Raw genomic sequence first — 21,679 nt, forward strand, 5'->3', positions numbered from 1 at the left:
GGGTGAGAAGCTGGTAAAAGGTTATGGCAACAAGGTCACCACAAAGATAGAAATACAAACGTGTGTGTGTGAGTGTGTGTGTGACTGATGGCAGCTCTCCTCACCTTGCTGTGTGCATAGACCACTGATCCCAGCAGTTTCCAGGTCCCTCCTCTCCTGTCCATTCTCACCATACGCAGTATCTGCAGGAACCGCAGGCTCCTCAGCACTGAAGTTGCAAAGATGTTTCCCTGGCTCCCAGCTGACACCACCGCCACTGAAGCAATCAGCACTATAATGTCTGTTGGGCAGAAAAAAAGAATATTGAATTGACAAGCAAATCCTACCTGACATCAAATCCATTCAACATCTTCACAATACCATCAGTTATGTGCTCTTTTTTTTTTTTTGTTTCTTTTGATTCTGATTGTGGGAACAACTGTCCATCGATCAATACCTTAATGGACTGAAAAACAGTTTTCACATTATGATTCCAATCACATGTTCCAAGATCAATCGCATGTTACATGGCTCTGACTCCTTGGTTCCGGGGCGAGAAGATGAGGAAGTGGCTCCACGCGGATGCTCCAGTGCAATAACTCATTGCTGTCACCTCTCACGGCGCGAGTGCTTCAGACAAAAGCACAGAACCGAACAGCTGACGCAATCTGCCAACGGCAACTCAGACGGTAATGTAGTGTGTGCTTTTATCACGCATGCCAAAAAAATCCATGCTGAGGCCATGGGCCTGCTGGATTGATCTGCTGCTGACATTAACAGGACAGCGGGGAGGAAGTAATTGGCTGAAGCACTGTTCCATGAAAAACAAAATATCACACATTATCAAATCGGCACGGCAACTGGGGTTTCATGCTGGAAGTGCTTTGGACCAATATTCAGATACACCTCTGCGCTGCTGTATATCTGGGACTATACTACTGTTAAAGGGTGTCCTCTCTGGCTTATGTCACAATCATTATCATCATGACAGATTTATTCATGTTCTGTCCACCAGCCACTGTTTTGGCTTGTCAACACCAGGGAAGACAGCAGGCTGACGGGGTCAGTGCCGCTGCCGAAGCACAGCGTCGGTGCTGGTAATGTGACCAACAGACGAAGTCCAAACAGATATTTTGTTGACTCATTCCAGAGGAAGTTCACAGGGAAACCACACTGTGCAAGTGAATAACATCAAACCCACAAAGAACACACACACACACAAGCTATAATAACTTGGTTTCCTCCTATTTCCCCGATGGTCGCTGCTTGAACACATCGTCCAATTCGAAATCTGACCCTTGAGTAGTTCACCTCATGAGCGAAAGGACTCTTGGACCTAAATGCCACCGCGCCCACTGATGCCCTTCCTCTGAACCTGAGGCGGCAGACAGAACGCTGACCAAGTTGTGTTTGATGACTCGGGAATGAAACCGCGTACCAGTTGACCTGCAGTGGGATCGAGGCGGGGTGGGTGGAAGAGTCAGCAGCGTCTGCAGCCGCATGAAAAATAGATTAAGAGCACGAAACGGAGAGCACCTTCTCTCGAGCACCTGCAGAGCTGCAACTTCAATCAGAGGGAGACGGAAACAAACTGACTACGGTGATGGTTGTAAAAGCAAAGGAAATCTACCAGACGTAAATCCTAGTATTACGGAAGAGGATTAGGGCCAGTGAAGAAAAAAGAAAATAATTGGCAGAATTCTGACTTTAAAGTTAGAATTCTGACTTTTTTTCTCTGATTTCTAACTTTAAAGTGAGAACTCTGACTTTGTTCTCAGATTTCTGACTTTAAACAGCACAAAGTGAGAATTCTGAGATTAAAGTCAGAATTCTCACTTTTTTTTCTTCACTGACCCTAATTCTCTTCCGTTTAACATAATTTATAAGCACTCACCATTTGGTAATGAACTGTTTCAACACGCCACTTGCTTACTCTCTGTATTTGTCATGATAAACATCATATTTTTATGCCCCCCAATCTCTCTCCTGGTCATGGTGCTAGTCTTATTAGAGATTCCAGACATTCACTCCAGCCAGAACTGACTCTGAGAGAGGAATATTTTCCAGGGTGGAAGTGAAGAAGAGGCGCGCTTTAAATCCAACACAATATCATAACATCCAGCAGATGGTTAAGAGCTATTGCTCGACTGCTAAATCACCAGAATATCTTTTCGCTGTCGGCCTTTGTTTACTCTCTGGAGCCATTGCGTCAGAATAAGATGCAGCCCAGGGTGAGAAACTGGTAATGCAATGACAAAGGCAAAGCCCTACCATGCGTCTGGAAATCTGCTCTAAGAAACGACTCCCGGGGTACGTTTTTTGCTCGAACGTGGTTAAATAATTAATGGCATCCAACTTGCTATCTGGGTTGTTTCTTCAACTTTGCTCGCAGCCACTGCGGAGTGCGTCAATGGAAGCGCCCCCACGTGACCTCGAGACCCTGCTCTCCTTCCCTCGGGTGCCTTGGTGAGCTTTCCACTGAGGACCAGAGAGATCCATGTCTAAACACTGGAAAGAATAAAAGGTTGCTAATTCAACCTCATTACGTAAATGCTCTCTGCTCTTATGAGCTCTGACCACAACTGGAAATGACACGAGCAAACTCTGGTCAATAGCGTGCAGCGGAGCTCTGCTATTATCAAATTGCTTTCTCAGACAGGACCACCGTGCTCCAGCAGAGGGCAAGTAGAAGGCAAGTCCAAGATATAGGAGAAGGTGGAAATAGATATGTGCTCCAGAGACTCACCGATGACGCAGAACGGCTTTCTGGCGAAACGCAGCCGACCCTGCCAGCCCCTGTAGCGGCAGCAGCATCCTGCCGACCATATGCGGATGATGTACTCGAACCCGAACACCACAATCATGACAAACTCCTGTTGAGCACCAGAGGTGGTATGAATGCTGTTCATAAAATGCAGGATTGGAAAGGACATTCTTTGTATGACTCACCAGTATGAGCAGACAATGAGAGGAGAAGTCCTGGTGGGCTGGGATGGTTGAGAACACTGAGAGCACCAGACAACTGAAGACCAAGACAAACCTGCAAGAAAAAAAGTAACATTACAGCTTCACTGGATGATAAGCGACAATGACTTCATGCAACAATGATAAAAATAGCCAAATAAAAGTCAATAGCGACTTTCATTCTTGTCAGAATACACTATTCAATTCATGAAAGACTTTTAGCTCAAAGCATCTTTTACAGTGCTCATGTAGTTTTCTGTGGATTTAAAGTCTGATTGTTGCTTAAACACTATACATCCCCTGCTCTTTAGAGCCGCATAAAAAAGTTGCACAAATGGATTTGACCCTTGGTTTGATAGCTGTGTCTGCACCAGACACCAGAAATAGTGGATTTGCTCTGGGTTGTTTAGCCGGTAGAGTGTTTATGTTTTATTATTACAGTAAGAAATAAATGTGTGTCTGTATGACAAATATACTTCAAAATTCTGTTTTCACTTTGCACATTTTAAACCTAGACATTTAAGAATTGCAACTCTGAAAGTATTAGTTTGAGTATTTTAGCATGAGATTACGCTGAAATTCAGTCACCATTAGTTCATGCATTTCATCATTTTGTTTCTCACATTGTTGCGGAGCTGTCTGCCGGCAAAAGCATCACTTTAATTCCTCAACAAAACAATATTTTCCTCTTTCCAACGGACCTCCAAATGGAATCAGAATAAGCGCGGTAGTGCTTGGCAGGACAAAGAAAGAAGTACATCTCTTCTAAGTGAACTGTAAACAGCGCAATTATACAATTTCCTACAATATCAAGTTAATCACACTAAATCGTTGTTTGTGCAACATGATTTGCAGGAATCAAGAAGAGCTTTAGGAAACAAGTAACATCTGGCTGTTTCCATGTGCTGTCCACGGCTCCCACAGGAAAGAAAGCGTGCGATTTCAAACCAAAAGAACAATGTTTCTTCCCATTGATCTCCCAAGAAGACTCTCTATTTGGGCGGCACATTTGCGATCCATACTGTTTCTATAAGGCACAGAAATATTTCAAATATAATCTCATTGGGCTGATGAGCCACACCTGTGAGCGACGCCACACCTGAGGCTGATTCTGAGGGGAAGAATAAAAGCTACTCCCTCTGCATGGCTCCGATGGATGTTCGCCTTTCAGTCAGCGGCATTTGTTGACTTTACTCACGACTGTGTTTAGCTGTTTAGTATTGAAATGTTTGTTGAAACATTTCTCCTGCCCTTCTCTCTTTGTGCAACCCACCCTCACCCCAATGGTGTCATATATTGATGTTAAGAAAGTAGACTTTTGCGTCCTATACTGACCAGTGCTTTAAATGGCAATTCACACTTCAAGTGCAGAACGAAAGGAGCGCAATCCCATGGCTTGGCGAACCCCAACCTCTGTCTTTCTTTCACATGACACACTACCCAAAACATCAGGATATGCCACGGAAGGCGGAACAACCTAACTTATCATCATGCTCGGCCGAAGGCAGAGGATGGGTTGGTTTGTGTAACCTATCTTGGTAACGCTTTTGCCGTTGTCTACTTTGCAAACTTCAATTCATGAGTAACTGCTAAAATCCTTGTACTCACAGGCGCATATCTGCTGAGGTTGCTTGCAAAGGAAAGAAGAACTGACCAATGTAAAACGCATTTGTGTTCTTGCTGCCCACATTACTTTTTGTTTTGCTTCTTTTTTTTTTTTAGATTTGAATTGGTAAAGGAAACTTGAACTTCTACGTGCATGGAAAATCAAAGATATTTTCCTAGAAGTTTCGAGGAATGAGCAGCACAAAATAAAGGGATATCATCTCCAAACTTGGGTTACGGTGAGGCATGCAAAATCTAATTATTTTGTCAAAATGAAAGTAACTGCTGTAATTGTTGGCCTTCACCCTGGAAAAAAAATGTAGTCAGTGGTCTTCTGTTGAATGGCAGGCATTCCTAAAATAAAGACGTTTGCTTCACATCTAGCAGTGTGGAGTGAATGGACGAAATACTTCTAGCTAATGAGTATTCAAACGATAAAGTGCTTTGGTTCAATGGTTTACTGTTGTTTAGCAGTGGTGTTCATGGTTTCATTGCTGGCCAAAACATCATCACATTCAAGTTTACATTTTAACTTCTGTTTCATGAAATGATGCATGTGAAAGTTGAAAGATTTGTATATTTTCTGGCAGGCTACATACTCAAACTTCAGTCAGAAGATGGGGGAGAACTTTTCGTAGAGAGGAATTGGATGACATGTGAGTGTAACCATCATTTCTGTTTTCAATATAGTTGTAAATTATCGTCATTCTCATACTGGTAAAATCGCCACTATAATCTGTCAGTCAGTGTGGTGAATCACTGGTGTCTTCTCTGTGTTTTTGTAAAACATTTGAGTCAATATTACTTTCCTCTTCATTCAGCACTAAACACCTTTGGTTTGACTTTCAAATAAGAATCCTGCAGATGACGCACAGTGAGCTATTATTCATCAGACGGGAACAACATTGTCAGCATAATTCTTGATTTTTAGGGAAAAGACAACAGGAAAACAACATTGCTGCATTCAGACCAGAACTCTCTGTCAGTGGAGCATTGAGGTTATTTTTTCTTTCAGTCAAAGGACTTAATGGGTCAGAAATTTAGCATATTAGATCAAAAGGATGAGGGATGAATTTTGAGACCAAGATTCCTAGAGTCTTTGAATAGTTGTCTAGACACCAACGACCTTCACAACTACTCTACATACAGGTTTACATACATGCATACATAAAATAAAAAAAATAAATGTGCACGAAGGGTTAGCATAATGTTCATAATAAGATCATTTGAAACCTGCCGTCTAGTTTTTCAGGTCAGAAGGCAGCCATAAGTCTCGTGCCACACGAGTGATCCATCAGAGTTCGTTTTGCTAAATGACTCCTGAATACACAACATGAATGCCACCCATTTATTACACAGTAACATAATCACTAGACAAATGTCATGCCACCTTCATTGCTCTCTTTGTTTACATGCCGTTCCTCCCCCTGATGCCATGCCATGAGATGAAGACTGAGTCTGATGTAGGCGGCACAGGTTGCAGTGAGGTGGGGCTTTTGGCGTCAGTTAAGGTTGCACAGTGTGCGTGTGTGTTATTGTTGATGTAACAATGATGTGACAGGTAGCAAGTACCCTGTCGGCCACAGCTGTTGAGTCTTGTCTGAGTCACTTGTTTGCCAAGTGTTTTCAGTGACAATTAGGGTGCGCTGTAACTCCCAGCCACCTGTGGACATTAAAGCACTTCAAATGAGAATATTAGATGCTATATCTAAAAGTGTTCTTAATCTTAGTTTTTTCATGTTTTCTTCCTTAATGTTGCACGGCTACAAAAAACTCATTTGTTGAACCGTCATGAGATAAACAGTGCAACTAGCTACAGTATTTCAGAAGTGTGTACCAAACTCGTGGTAGTTCAATGAGAGGAGCCGTGGCACTTGTCATTTTAAACCCGCGCGTGTGAAAATGGTGGGTGTGCGCAGCGGGTCACGGGTCCACACAAGACGGTCATTAAAAACAAAACAGGGGTCGACGTTTTCCACAGCTTCTTGGTTATGTCAACAGTTCTTGAAGTGCTGCTCTCGTTCTGATTCATGTCCGCAGACTATAGAGAAGCGTTTCACCGGCTAAGTTACAGTTTCGTGTACTGGCGTTTTGAGTGGTTTGTATAACGCCGCTTTGAGTGCAGGAAACAAAAAGTGACAAGCATTGTGCTGCCATCAGCTGAAAGGCTGCTCTGTCAAGCGCACACCTACGCCACTTGCACTCACAAGGTTGCCACGGAGAAAATTGCGGCGCGACAATCATTGGAATGACTTTTATTTTATTTTTGTCCACTGCTTCATGCAGACAGAACTTTTTTTTCCCCTCTAAGTATTTTCAATTAGTCATCACAACAGATGGTTTTGTCATGAATGCGATTATAATTTTTTTTTGCTGTAACAAGAGAGACATCTGTCTGAACACCTACACACCATCTCAGAACGAACAGAATAATTCATGTTGAGTGCTCGCGGAATTAGCTTCATTGAATTGGAATTCTTGAAAACAATCAGGTGGAGGGTGAAGGCAAGCGCAGCACTTTCAAAACCCGTATCTCAGTAATGTATCCAGCTCACATTACAGTGGGATTTCATTCGAGAGTGACAGCTCGGCGCCTCACTCCACCCAGGCACATCTTCCACGGTGCTGCATCACAAACTCAAGACACATTGGGTGAAAAGTGATTATCCATAATTGCTCTATTGGATTTCAGCGCACATCCCAGCCCCCAACGGTCAAGTATTTTAAATGCACACTACGGTACACAAGCTCGGGAAGTAATGATTTCTGCTCCAAAATGCCCTCAAGAGTTTATGCACAAGCGAGCTCCTCACGTTTTCAATCACATTGAATGAACACCCTTTGACACCAAGTGACCTTTGCCTTTTCTGTTTGGTCATCCAGGATACTCAGCCATGTGTGCCATGGTTGAATTCTTCACATTCTCCGGACAGTGCTTTGTTTACAGGCCTCCTCAGTGGACTCAGCACATTTTCATGGCTTAGCTGTGGGAGGGGATGGAAACGACGAGCCGAACACTGTGAAACTTGGAGCTCTAAACACTGCAATTAACCCCCTCTGTCTTAGCGCTTAAAGCGTACTTATGCTTTCCCAACTCTTGCTGGGGCGTGAAACGCCACTGTGCAGCGACAAAGTATGGAAATTCTACCACAGCTACAAGCCTGAGATGACTCCATGAAGCACCTGCTGCTCTGACAGTCACTAAAGTAACAAGTATTTTGTCAAACAGCAAAAGAGTGTGGTGGGCATCTTTCATCATCCATGCCATTTCCCCATCCAGTACAGCATGTCTATGTGATTTGAGAGATTATCTTCACAGCCATGATAACTTTGATATACAGTGTAGTATTGCACTATAGTGCCTGTCAAAAAAAACAAAAACAAACATGTCATTCACCAATATATCCACCGGGGGAGCAGCCCAGAGTCAAAGGTTTATGACGACAACAAACTCTAAAACCAACATGGCGTTTGTTTGGTTGTATCCATCATGTACCTCTTGCACAAAAGAAGAAACCGAGGCAGTGTTGTAGGGGGCGATGGGCGGTGAAGCCATTAAATATTTTTCCACTGGAGGACGGAGAATTTCCACCATTATGTCTATTCGTACGTAACGCTGATTGTCTGTCTGTACCTCTGCACAGCAGCCCACACCAGCCTCCCAAATGCTGGACCCCAAGCATCCCTGTGCTCTATGTGAGAGTGGAATAGACAGTGACATAAATAATAGAGGCTGATCTACTAGTCAAAAGAAGTAATTATTCAGCCAACAAATAAATGGGATTCACTAATTACGAGACATCGGTCCAATCACACTGCAGTTGGTGCTGACAGAAACCGAACCTGAGCATTTTCATTTGCGGCGTTCACTTCCTCTGCGATGGGACAGTGTCCAAAGCAATTGTTGTCAGGATTGATCCATGTCTTTGCTCGCAAAATTGATTCTTCCCACTGTTTAAATTGTCTCTAGCAACTCTCCTGCAACGTCTCATTCCCTGTAAAATCGCTTCTTTAACAGTGCCCAGCGTCGTAGCCATCAATCGCCGCCGTTAGACCATGTTCTCAAGATCGATACTTGGACAACAACTGTTCAACCAGTCTCCCCTTCGTTAGCTTCTCAAACAATTGGCAAGTCCCATGTGATGCCAGCGTCGTGCACCAGAGGAGCCACAGAGCCTCCCCTTTCCAGCCATGATGAAAGATGCAGATGGACGAAGTGCGCTTGAATTGACCACACACACAGTTCAACTAATGAATATCCTTATGTCATGAATAAAGACGTCACCTGTCCAGATGGTGCTCCAGCACTGCCAAAGCTGCTTCGCACACACTACACCGTAGTGACCACAGCGACCTTTCAAATGTCACTGCCACAGCCATATAAAACCCTTGAGATGAGAGCTTTTCAACAAAGACTTAGTTATGACAGATGACAGTATCAAAAGATGGACTCTTAGTAGCGACGGTGTCAGGGGTCAAGGGAACGAGGAGCGAAATGCCACGTGTTGAGGACGTGGAGCTGGACCCAAGTGCGAGTGGTGAAAGCTACAGCCAGGCAGGAGCAAGTTAGAAATAATATTTAATAATTAAACAACAGAAACGGTCACCGAACCGGGAGAAACTAAGCAAAAGCTGAATGTACAATGAACCGAGAATAAACTACAAAAGAGAACAGGAAACGCATGGAAACTGGGAGAAACAAAACACTTAACTCAGGCACCAGGGTTTAACAGAGAAAAATCCAAAATAAGCTAGCTCAAAGCACGAGAGACCGAAACAAGGAGAGTCAAGAGAACGAGGAGTTAAATGAGCTAGCTCACAGCACGAGAGACCGAAACAAGGAGAGTCAAGAGAACGAGGAGTTAAATGAGCTAGCTCACAGCACGAGAGACCGAAACAAGGAGAGTCAAGAGAACGAGGAGTTAAATGAGCTAGCTCACAGAACGAGAGACCGAAACAAGGAGAGCCACGAGAACCAGGAGTTACCACGGGGAACAAGAAGAATCCAAAACTCGGGAACTAGAGGAGCAATCACAGGGGAACCAATGGGAGAAATCACAGGGAACTAGAAAACTCACAGGGAAACAATGGGAGAAACGCAGGAACTGGAAGAACGATCTGGCACACGTTGCTGGAGTCCAGGTGTTTTTGTTCTTGGGTGATCAGGGAAAAATTGGCTCCAGCCGTGTGCCAAACAAACAGGAAGGGAGGCGGGAGAAACCAATCATAACTCCAGGGACAAAATAAACGCAGGATCATGACAGATGGCCCGGAATTTTTATTTCATGTAATACATTATATGGAGAGAAATGTTTTACGACTTGTAACACAGACGTCTACTTGCTGAGCCGAGCTGTGGAGAAACTCCTTCTGTCCATGGTGACCAGTCTAGCTATGTTCAAACTATACAGCTACTGCAAAGTAGAGTGTCCATGAGTCAGATCAAAGTGATAATAGCAGAGGTTCAACTTGCTACACAGCAAACATTGTCTTTAATTTGGGAAATCCAGAATCGACTGTCCAACACTGGTCAAACTATCAGATTTTTATTTTGAACGAAAATTTCCATCATTGAACCGGTTTGCATCTTTGGATTTGGTTGGCTGTGTCAGGGCCAGGCTGACTGCCCATGTGCTGACTTGCATGACAGTCACCACAATGACACACTCTGTTGCGATGAACACGGATGGCAAAATCATGAGTCCAGTCTCACTCTATCGTGAACTACTGTAGACACCAAAATCCCTTCACTGATGTGAAGCACAATCGCATCATGAAAGCAGCTACGTTCCTCTTCATCCTCCACTTGCACAGCGCTGAAGTGCTGCGTCAGTGACCCAGCTGTGCAAAAAATAGCTCGCTGTATCACCTGCAGAGAGTCTCAGATCCCGGATGCATCCAGTGGAGGTTGGACTTGAGTCATCATGTGCTGCTGACGGGCTAATTGCATTACAAGTTTCAGTCAGAGCAATGGTGAAGATGGATTAATCCACATTATCGCAGCAATAATACTTCAAGTCGTTGGTGACACATGCATCTATAGCTTTTGTGTGTGTGTGTGTTGCTTGTTTATACTGCTGTGTGGGGGGCCAATTCCTGACAACACACTATTCTTGTGCGGGCTGTATGTCTTTGTGGGGACCTTTTGCCGGTCCTCACAGGTCCAAACCTCAATTTGAGGATGAAGACTTCAAAATAAATTGGTCATTATAACTGTGTTTCAGTTTGGTTGAGAGTCCTGGTTCAGGTGAGCCATGTGTTTTGGATTTAGGGTGAGAGGCTGGGGAAAGGGTTAAGGCGATGAGAAACCTCCTTTGCAAAGTGAGGACATTTGCATCACTTTGTCGAGTCTCATTCTGAGGGTTAAAACTTGAAAATAGCCAGGTTATTATAATTGGGTTTTAGTTTGGTTACGCATAAAGGTTCAGGTAAGCCATTTGTTTTAGATGGTTCGGTTTAGGGGGAGAAGCTGGAGAAAGGGTTATGTCAATGACAGTCCTCACTAAGATAGGAAAACCAAGTGTGTGTGTGTGTGAGTGCGTGTGTGTGTGTGATGCATATTTCTGATGCAATCCAGGAAGGCACCCAACTACGAACCAGCAGCATGTCAGCAGCCATCCACAACACACCACTTAATCCTGTCGGAGAACATACAATGGACAGCGATTGATGTTGGTTGACTTGGAGGAAGGCTCATGTTTTTCTCCCGCAAATAAAACCTCCATACAGCAGATTAGATATCGATATGTCAACGTCTCTTGATTAAGTGCTGAATAGTTCATGAGCACTCCTAAATACCTCATGAGGTGAGAGGCTAATCGAGGTGTTTAAAATGCATTAGGGCTGCTTTGGGAATCTAGTATGTCACCTGGTTCCCGCTTTATCGAGCTCGGAGAGGAGTGGTGGCTGCTTCAGGAGAGAGGAGATTTGAATTCGTCTGTCATAGAGAACGGCTGAAGATGATAATGGTGATGTGGATTATGCAGATTTCAGATTAATGCGGTGAATTCACTCTACAGAGATACACAGCGCTGCTCAAGGTTCTTGCGTGGTGCAACAACCTAGAAAAAAACCTGTTTTGGAAAAGGAGCTGATCAAATGCAGCACAGGCGAAAGCATATGCGTCTGTGAGTAGATCAAGATTCATCCTCAAGGCTACACATACAGAGCCAGTGATTCCCAGAGGAAGCGGAAGCCTCCAGCAAGGCCAAACATGTATGATAGACAGGAAACAGAGGCCACGAGAAAGATGGTAATCAGGCAGGGCAGTCCAGAGGGGCCTCCGACTGCCAAACAAGTGTGATGTATTGTGGCAGAGCCAAGATAATTTCATAAAATGTCAAGCCGCTAATATTTGTATCAAGAGACACATTTGTTCCGCAAATAGCTGATGATTGAAAATGGAATTACTTTCCAAAGACGGACTAACTATTACCGTGATAAACAATAAGTCTTTAGTGCAGAAGTGGGAGATGATCTTTGGAAATGTGATAAGGTGGTGATGACAAATGAGTGGAGTAAGACAGACTTCTCAGGCACACCACATGATCTTCTTTCTCTTCCGGCTTCTCCCTTCAGGGGTGGCCACAGCAGATCCTCTTCCTCCATCTCCCCCTGTCCTCTGCTTCCTCTTCTCTCAAGCCTACAAACCTCATGTCCTCCTTCACCACCTCCATCAATCTCCTCTTTGGCCTTCCTCTCCACCTTCTGCCTGACAGTTCCAACCTCAACATCTTCCTACCAATGTACTGGCTCTCTCTCCTCTGTCCAAACCATCTCCATCCAGCCTCTCTGACTTTGTCTCCTAAACACCTGAGCACATGTGCTGTCCCTCTGATCCTATCATCATCCTGCTCACTCCCAGAGAGAAGCTCAGCATCTTCATCTCTGCTACCTCCAGCTCTGCCTCCTGTCTTTTCCTCAGTGCCACTGTTTCCAAACCATCCAACATTGCTGGCCTCACCACCCTTTTGGACACTTTCCCTTTCATCCTTGCCAACACCCTTTTGTCACACATCACACCTGACACTTTTCTCCATTCCATTCCATCCTGCATGCATCCGCTTCTTCACCACTTTCTCACACTCTCTGGACAGTTGAGTCTAAGTACTTAAAATCCCCCACCTTCTTTATTCCTGCATCCTGTAACTCCTCATGATGATGATCCCTAAAATATACTCATGGCAAGAAAGGGAACAATGTAAAAACGTATGTAACACTAAGATCAGATACAACCTGAGCTTTTAGTTAACAACATGTAACAAGTCCTCTCTTGACATATAACAACCATCTTGTTCTTATGCATTTCCTCGCATCAGAACAGGGTGTGCGGGAGATTAGCACCAGAAAACCAGGGGCCATCTATCTGCACGGCAGGGCAGGAGACCAGCAGCCACCGCTTCCTTAGGTGTCTCATTACCCCAGACAGATGGGGCAGAAGCGCCAGGATGTGCATGCGCCTCTGCTCTAATGCCCTCCTCAAGGCAGCCCCCTGCTTGAACGTGTGATTCAGTCATCAATAAAAACCTGGGATTCATTGAAGCATTGATTTAACTGCAAAAAAAATAAATCCAAAATTTCCCATTCAGTGCAGCACCCAGTCATATTTGAGATCTAATCACTAGTAATAATAAAAAATAATACATTAGATATAAAAAACAAAAACATTGGTGCCATTTTTGGACAATGAGCTGAGGTCATTTGAAATTGAATATTGAAATGTGCCGGTGCCATAGTTCACTATTTCAACCGTCAACATTTTCAGTTTTATATGGCGCAAAAGTCACTGGCATTTAATAAGGACCCCACAATACACAGCAACCCTCTGGCCAACATCTGACTTTCTATTAAATATAATCAGGATGGAAGTTCTGTATAGTCATATTTGGTTGTATACTTACAGCATGACGTTCTGCTAGTGGGCCTGAATGAAAATTGAAGTGGGGGGTGACAAAATAAAGAAGCATTTGTGTGTGTTTTACTGGTATTCTGCATTGATTTATTATTTTTTTCTGACTTGTTTCATCATCTATTGCTGTCTTCCTCAAGCTCATTCCTTTTGTTACTTGAACTGTGAGAACTTCACAGCAAAGATTATGCAAATGGAAGCGTTCAGTCTTTCCCTCTGAGAGAACAAAGGGAGGTTGTTTATACAGAGTTGGGCATTAACACACACATTTCACAATTTCACTTAATTAACTAATCAAATCCTTATTAGGAGTCTGACTGCGACGGTGCAAAATCCACCCAGATTCTTATTACTGAGAAACAACATGCACGTTTGTGAAACGGATGCAGACTTAAGCCTCATTTTAGCTTGAGAACAAGTTAAGTCTGAGAGAACAGCTATTTCATCCACGCTATATGTCTTGTACTGTAGCATATTTGACAATAAAGTTACCTAACCTAAACCAATTTAATAAGAAAAATACTCTATGTATGTATAGACCTATCACACACTATCGACTGCCATCTTCCCATGAAAGAAGATGAGGGTTCGCTTTGTGTGGCTTCTCCCACCAAGTCTGTCTCATGTGGTTGCTGTAAGATCGCTGTTAAAAAAATCGATTTTAAATTAAGGTTTTAACAAATACAAAAATAAACACCTAGCACCTTCGAGCGACAGCCTAATGTACCGACCTGAAGGCAGACAAGCCCATATAAATGACCGTCATCTTCCGTATTGACCGACCATCCTGTCCTCGCCACATTCGCTTGTCCCTCTGATAAACTCTTGTCACCTGTCTCAACTGAAATGCAACTTTTTACTTTTGAGTCAGATGTGTTTCATGGCCCTGAGGAGAAGCCCCGTCCCATAGTGCAACGTATTCGGCCTCACGCCGATTTCAAAAGACTATGATGGACAAAGCAAACTTTTCCCTGTGACAATGGCATTTTCATCTGCTGCGCCATTGGCCTTTGAATGCAAAACTGAACATCTATTTAGCCCTTCAGACCACACAATTTAGCAGTAGACAATAGAAGACAATGTTCTCTATTAGTCCTATTTGATGAGGAGAATCTGAACAAATAACCGCCTCCTCTTCATCGTCCTGCTAACATTTTCAGACTGAAAGGACGAACCGCAGTTAAAGGCATCGGGTACTGAAACATAAGCTTTCAATAGAAACGTTTCCTCAAGCTCAGAGCCACTTCTTTTTTGCTAACAATGGCCCCAGTGAAACAGAAGGCAGTTTCACTGCTGCAAGGGTGTGTACAGTACGTGATTGTTTGACATGGAATCCAAACTACCAGCAGACACTCAGTAGATCTCAGCCATTACCTTCAAATGTGAAGGACATTTATATATTAAAGGCAGAAAGGCTCTTTCATTAACATTGGAATGCAGCGCTAATGCGACACCCTGGCATCAGTTAGGGACCGTCAACAAATTCTAAAACGGTCGAAGTATTAGTGAAATCTTCAATGAGGCAATGGAAAACAACCATTTTAAGAGAGAGAATTGTGAAAAGGTTTTTCATCACACAAGACTGGACAGCTTGTATAATGATTTGAACATTATAATATGACTAAATGATCATTTATCATTATTATTATTTCTAATATTTCTTCAATAGCATCGAGGAAATGTGTCCAGACTGGTCCATAGTTCAAGTCAACTGTGAAGAGACATGAGATACAGCAGACAGACGGCTCCATTTAACCCCTAAATAAAACTGGAAGAGCGGTCTGTCAGACACCAGCGGCTTCTACCAGAGACATGAAACACTGAATTTCTCATTTCTACATTTAGTTAACTATTATATTTAAACACAAACAAATAATGATGTTGGAGATGAACTCCACCAATGAGTTTCATCATAAAACAGTTTCAGGAGAGACTGTAGTGTCCAACACATGGAATAGAATGAAAATGTATTTGTCGTGATAACTATCGTTATCGCCGAAATAACATTTATCGCGGTAATTATTGATGTCCATATCGCCCCTCCCTACTGGCAACTGATGTAGAGCCAACACTGCTTTATAAAGGCATGAATTACACGAGGAATGGCAGCGTGGGGGTCCCTTGTTTTGCAATGGCGCTGTCCCTCTGAGTGATTCAGCTGAAATGGCAACTAAAGTCCAGCACCTCAGGCCGGGCCTGCCGTTTGGAATGGTGTTCAGTCTTAGCTGAACCTCCTGTGGGGAAAAGCGGTTGAGCACAAAAGCTGAAATAAGACCATTAAATCTTGACAGCTCTTAAATGTGTCAAGTTTATCCAGCAGTCTCAGTGAGGCGGATGCAAATGAAAAGCCTTCCCTCTGCTTCTCTGATTTCACTAGCTTGACGGACAAGATTTCTGGCTCAGTCCATTCTTCCAGACAGTCACGATTAAGATCTTCTCCCCTGAATTGATCCATGGAGCCCAGGGGTGTCAGACTCAATCACACGTTTAAAACACAGCCTCTGGAAGGAAACACTGGACTCTCTTCCTCGAAGCTCAAACACATATTGGCTCTCTGATGTCTCATTAAATTACCTTCGCTCTGCGTGTATTGTTCTCACCAGGGACACGGTGTTAGCTCCCCACATTTATATGATATGCTTATGGGAAGTTGAGCTTAGCGTTGTAATACAAATGGCAGTGGCGGGGGGTTGTCTTTTTGAGGGCCAGGAGCCATTGTTCTGCTGTGTTAAGATAATTTCTAGTCAACCTCACACATTTGAAGCTCGCTGCATTCGAGCACATGAATTAGACGAAGGCACTCTCTTTCAGAGGTACAGTGTACTGGAATGACTTGGCACTTTCCTGCATTTGGCACAGCCCTTTGGGTTGGGGAGAGCTGGCTGAGATGGCTTCACTTCAGTAGGATGGTGTGATTGATTAAAAAAAAAGAAAAGTCCCTCTTTGGCATTATTTCAACTCGACATTTTGGTGTAATATTTTGCGATTTAGAAAGAAAGAAGCTTGCCATAGTCCTGGCTGCCCCTCAACGCTGGGACCGGGGTTGGATTTATTTGGCGGTTGTTTCTTTCTCCTATTCTATTTAAGTTAGGTTTTTACAATTCAATAGTTAAATAATGTCTGAGTCATATGTATGATATTCACCTCCTCATGATAATATCCAGGCCTGGATTACAGGCTATGATTCAGTGAATAATTCAATAACTTCCACCCCAAGAATTGCATGCTAAATACTAGCTTGGGTAAAAGTATCAAAGACCAAAATATATTCATAAATTTAAAAAAAATCTCAATTTACAATGTCCTTGCTATGTGAAATGTTAGTCAAAGTATATGTTTTTTTATTACTTTCCCCACCTGTGTGCTTTTCTGGAAAGACAAGTCATTTTGCAAACAATAGTCGCACAAACCTTTAAAATCCCTTGAAGTCAGAAAAATGTAAATGTAAAAATCAGACAGCGTCTTCAAAAAATACCTGTGTCCTTTCTCGGGCTGGTGCATGAATAGGAAGTCAGTCATGGAATGGACACTCAGACACTGATACACCTGGCATTGTTTATCTAAACCTTTAAATATTTATCCATCTCTGTTGACGGTAAATCACTGGCTTCCCCACTTCTGGGTCTAGATTAGGGCCATCTCCGTGCCACTCATTCATCTCACACTAACTCAAAGATAATCTGTACAGCAAGGAAAAGAGTTCAGCCAAGTAATGGGAATGTTTATATTCCCTCTATTTTCCATTGCAGTTTTCACCTGTCGACATAAACTCTGGCTGAGTCACGGCCAACAGAACCCGCGAGACCTTCTCAAACGCACTTCCACTGGTTGATGAATCCTCTACATTCACTGGAGAGCTTATTGAGAGCAGCTATGTTTTTCCTGACGTGGAACAGTAACAATTCCAGCTCGACATTTTTGTGAACACAATGTAAAGTTAATGAGACACACGCCTGCTCCAGACAGCATGAACTCGGTAAGCTCACGAGACACAGGCTCTTGGCAAACAGACATTTTCCATTCATACCATTCCTGGAATTGAGATGAAGAGGAAGAATAAATCAAGCACTTATGTGCTCTTTTCATACGTCGCTGTGATTGGCAAGAAGAGGGTTTAGTCGCGTCGCACTTCGCCATTCCATTCCTGTTAGGAGTCTGACTCCAATACAGTTCATTCAAATCTGCCTTCATTGTCAAGATGATACCGAGGGTGAAGATGACCCTTCACCTTTGCTGGTGCTAATGAACCACCCCTCTCATTAGTAAATTCATAGGATCACGCCACACATGCTTTATTGGGCCCCTGGTCAACTCATTTATTTTTGGCATCTTAGCATCATAGACCTAGCAGATGAGCTGCTTGACTCATGACAGGCAAATTCAAATTCAAAAACATGTTTAGGTTACAATAATGGAGATGTGCCCCCTATAGGAGCAGCAAAGCAAGTCCCCAAATACGGACCTCTCGTCTCCCACACGAGGTCACACATTCTCAGAACCAGAGGGCAAATGTTCTAAAACATCATTTTATTTGAACAAAAAAGAATTACCTATGAATCACCTTTATTACAGTAGAATAAATAGCAACATCAGATGAGGCAAAACAAGCCAATAGCAAGAGGGAAAACCACAGGAACCCTCACCCTGCCAGCCGTCGGCCCAGCCTCACAGAGACCATGCGAATCCCCCTCCCGTGTCAGTCAGGTTTGAGACCCCTGTATGAAACAAAGGCCAACTGAAAGGTCTGAACACACCATCGCTCTCTGATGGCGCTTGGCCTTTGCTGTCATTGCTGTGTCATTATACAGCCAGCTAAGCCACACTGTAGCTTAATCTTTGACAAGCAAAAACACATTAGGACGCCATCCAATGGAAGCCTTTTTATTGTCTCTCATTCCGAGTAACAAGAAGTTGTCGTGACCTGCGTGGACTCACGGTCGGTGACAGACTGCAATACACAGCCTCTAATAGGCATTATTATATCAACAATGTCGCAATGCTAAGAGTCTGCTGTGTCCAGTGGCCTTTACTCGCCAGAGACCCAATAATCCCTCCGTCACTGCAAACAAAGCTTATTAAATCTGGCGGAATGGAGCCCCATTATGAGCATCGGTCAGACCTGGCACCTCCTGCAAATCCCATCAGGTGCAGATGATGATGCCAGTGCAGAGTGCTGGCTACCAGCACTGGTGTTTGTGCTGGTCTTTTAACACTCCTCACTGATTCCCGACCCAGTCCGATTAAACCGAAGACAGTCACAGTCGAGCTGTTTGGAATCGTGGTTTGTTAGAGAATGACAATAAAAAAAAAGTTTTCAAATGACGCTGCAATGTCGTTCCAAAACTTTAACTGCAAAAGCAATATTGGTATTTTACTTGTGGCTATATCAACTTTTATTGCTGTCTTCAAAGCTGCATTCTCTCTGTTTTGTCACAGTAGTTCAATGGCTCGATGGGGCACAAGTGCCTTAAATGTAGTGGAGACACAGTTTTATGTTCATTTTTTAATTTAGTTTATAGTGTCCTTTAAACCCGCATTCATCGCCACACAGGGCAGTAAACTGCGGAATACAGTCAATGTATAACTATTAGATCCTCAGCTGTTAAAAGCACTGTGATGGGAAACGGGATAAACACATTGTAGGGTGAAATCTTTTTTTTTTCTTTTTGCCATTTTTTTGTGTTAAAAAAAACGAGGTTTGCAAAGTATACTACATTCTGAAGTAGCAAAATGGACATTTTTTATACCGGGCTCTTTATCTCTGACTCAAATGAACTTTGTAACACGACAGCCTATTCTGTACCTCCTAATTAAATGTCAAATAACATTTATTGTTGTCTATAAATATTATTTTGCTGAAGCATAACCTGACATTATCACATTTGTGCTGACTCATGTAAGTTCCTGGGCCTCTAGAGATGGTCCCTGTGTCAGCAGTGAATGGTGTATCACATTCCAACTGACCAAACCAAAGAAAGACGTTTCCCGTGAGGTTGTTTCCAAAAAGCGAGCATTTAAACATGGTCCTCAGAGAGACAACTGAAGGGCTGTATTGGCAAACACACAATCTGAACACAAAAAACAGCCCCGATTTGTCTAGTCTGCATCTGCATGAACAGATTTACACAAAGGTGTCGTCACTGAAATAACTTTCAAAACAGGAGTAAAAGATTCTGAAGCTGAGAGATCAATCCTGAGCCTATTGCACAGACACAGTAGTGAATGAACAAAGATGTTTTTATGGCTACAAGGTAAAAGGCTTTCTTCTCATGTTGGATTTGTTCCTGACAAAGCCATTGTCAGCGTACTGTACACTCGACACAATCTCCCTGACTCCACTCCAGAATTCTGATCCATCTCAGTACAGAACGTCACCCAGAAATAACTTGGTTTTTTTTCAATAAAAAGTAGTAATATATACTGTGTACAGTGTACTACTTATAGAGCTTCAAACAGGAAGTTCAAGCAGGTTAAGCCTTAATATCACTATAAAATATTCAGACAACACATGTCATTCGGAGTGCGCTAATGCTAGTTAGCAAACAGTCAATCCAGTAAATAAGCCTTACTTTTGCTCAAGAGAACCAGATAAAACCTATAGGCTCTATGAGAAGGCGATGAATCAATTGCATATCTGCCTCCTTTCTAGTGTCTCACACAGTCTCCTATTCTCATCCAGGTCCATTCCGTTTTCTGACGTCCTGATTTGTGGCCCTGGTTAACCTTCAGTTTCCTTCTTTATAATCTCCAATAACCAACCAAGAACACAAAACATCCTTGTTTGTGGCTTAAAGTATAGATGTCCCCAATGTCTGGCTAAAAAACGGTGGAGGAAGGAGACAAGGAAATGAGGTCAATTTCCCTGTGAGGCCCTTGCAAGCGTAATGGCAGACGGGGCCCATTACATGGCTTCCTAATAGTAGCTCAGACACACCCAGTTCCTGCCAGGTGTCCCCCTCGGGTGTGGCAACGTTTTCCCTTCAGGCTCCCCATCTTTCTGCACCTCATTACGCTCAAAACGGTGGTCGGTTTGGTGTTTCACTGAGCGTCAGCACCCTCCGTTTTGCTATGTCAATAACAAACAAGTGCCGTAATGGAATCCGAATTTGACTGCGTGTTGACCTCATGCAGTCAGAAGAAAACTCTGAAGTGCTGGAAGTGAATTGCAACAGAGCGGCTACTGTACTGGAAGCGCTGATGCTTTGCCCAGACGACTGGGGCCGCTGAGGGAGACTTGCTGTGTTTCCAGTAGCAGTAAAAGAGAGCAGGCCTCAGCACTGCGCAGAGCAGACTGGAAGGTGAAGAATTTCCGTCGTGGCCTCAGTGTGAGAGAAACAGAGACTCGGCCAGTGTCTGCCAGCACTTTCTTTTTCCACAAGGGAGGAATGACGGTGTGACCAGCATGTCATCCAAACCACTCCGTTTGGCAAGGACTGCGTACATGTGTCCATACAGTACCTGGGCTTAAACATCATCTCCTTCGCTGAAACGCTAACATAAATATGCAACGCGTTTCCCACCTGGAGGAGTGAGGCCTCCTGCTGAGTAAACACGTAAGTCAACCAGAGCTTTTTGAAGTCTGTCATGCTCAAACTGACAGAGACCTAGAACTGTCGCTCACCCACTAATAACACACTTCAAATTATAGTCATTTTTGGTTATTTTGTGTCAGTCTCCATCTGTCTCAGCTCTGAAGCATTGTCAAGTGCTTTTCATCACTCGGTTTTCACCATGTACTTTGGTCATGGTGGGCTCCAATTGAAAAACATTTTTCACTTCTGCAAATTAATGATTGATTCAACCAGCAGTAATTAGAGTGACATAGCGATTCAACAGTTGCAGACTTCAAAATGCAGGTCAAAACGTGTCACTTTCATTTCGTTTGTTTCAGACATCTTAGACAATACAGCACTTTTCAAGTGGAACAGGCTCAAGCCAAAGATGTTAGCCCATATAAATAGGCTACAACTGACTACTATGACCCTCAACTTGTCACCAACTACTATGGCAAATAGTCGACTAGCCGACATGTGATGTGGAACAAATTTAAATGAAGTGCGGGTGCATTTAAGAAAGAAAATAGATCTTGCTGATACATAAGTTGCAGCTGTCTATAGGCTGCAGATGCAGTGGTGCTGTCTGCACCATAGAAAGGTCAGTGGCTCTTAAAAATGCATGAGGATAACTCCTAAAGTAGTTTGGAATACGGGCTCCAGCAAAGAG

General features: G+C 43.3%; 1 protein-coding gene across 6 annotated transcripts in view; it reads right to left on the reverse strand.

Annotated features, from left to right (window-relative positions):
* The window catches only part of LOC128755001 (potassium voltage-gated channel subfamily KQT member 5-like), a 75,731-nt gene that overhangs the window by 18,983 nt on the left and 35,069 nt on the right, over nucleotides 1-21,679 (reverse strand). For all 6 annotated transcript variants that reach the window (XM_053858083.1, XM_053858081.1, XM_053858087.1 and 3 more), the window contains exons 2-4: nucleotides 2,929-3,019; nucleotides 2,726-2,852; nucleotides 105-280 (exon numbers count right to left, since the gene is read on the reverse strand). In XM_053858083.1, coding sequence (XP_053714058.1) covers nucleotides 105-280; nucleotides 2,726-2,852; nucleotides 2,929-3,019 — 394 coding nt within the window. The remainder of the gene's footprint in view (nucleotides 1-104; nucleotides 281-2,725; nucleotides 2,853-2,928; nucleotides 3,020-21,679) is intronic.

This window comes from Synchiropus splendidus, chromosome 2 (genome assembly GCF_027744825.2).
Source record: "Synchiropus splendidus isolate RoL2022-P1 chromosome 2, RoL_Sspl_1.0, whole genome shotgun sequence".
Lineage (NCBI taxonomy): Eukaryota > Metazoa > Chordata > Actinopteri > Syngnathiformes > Callionymidae > Synchiropus > Synchiropus splendidus.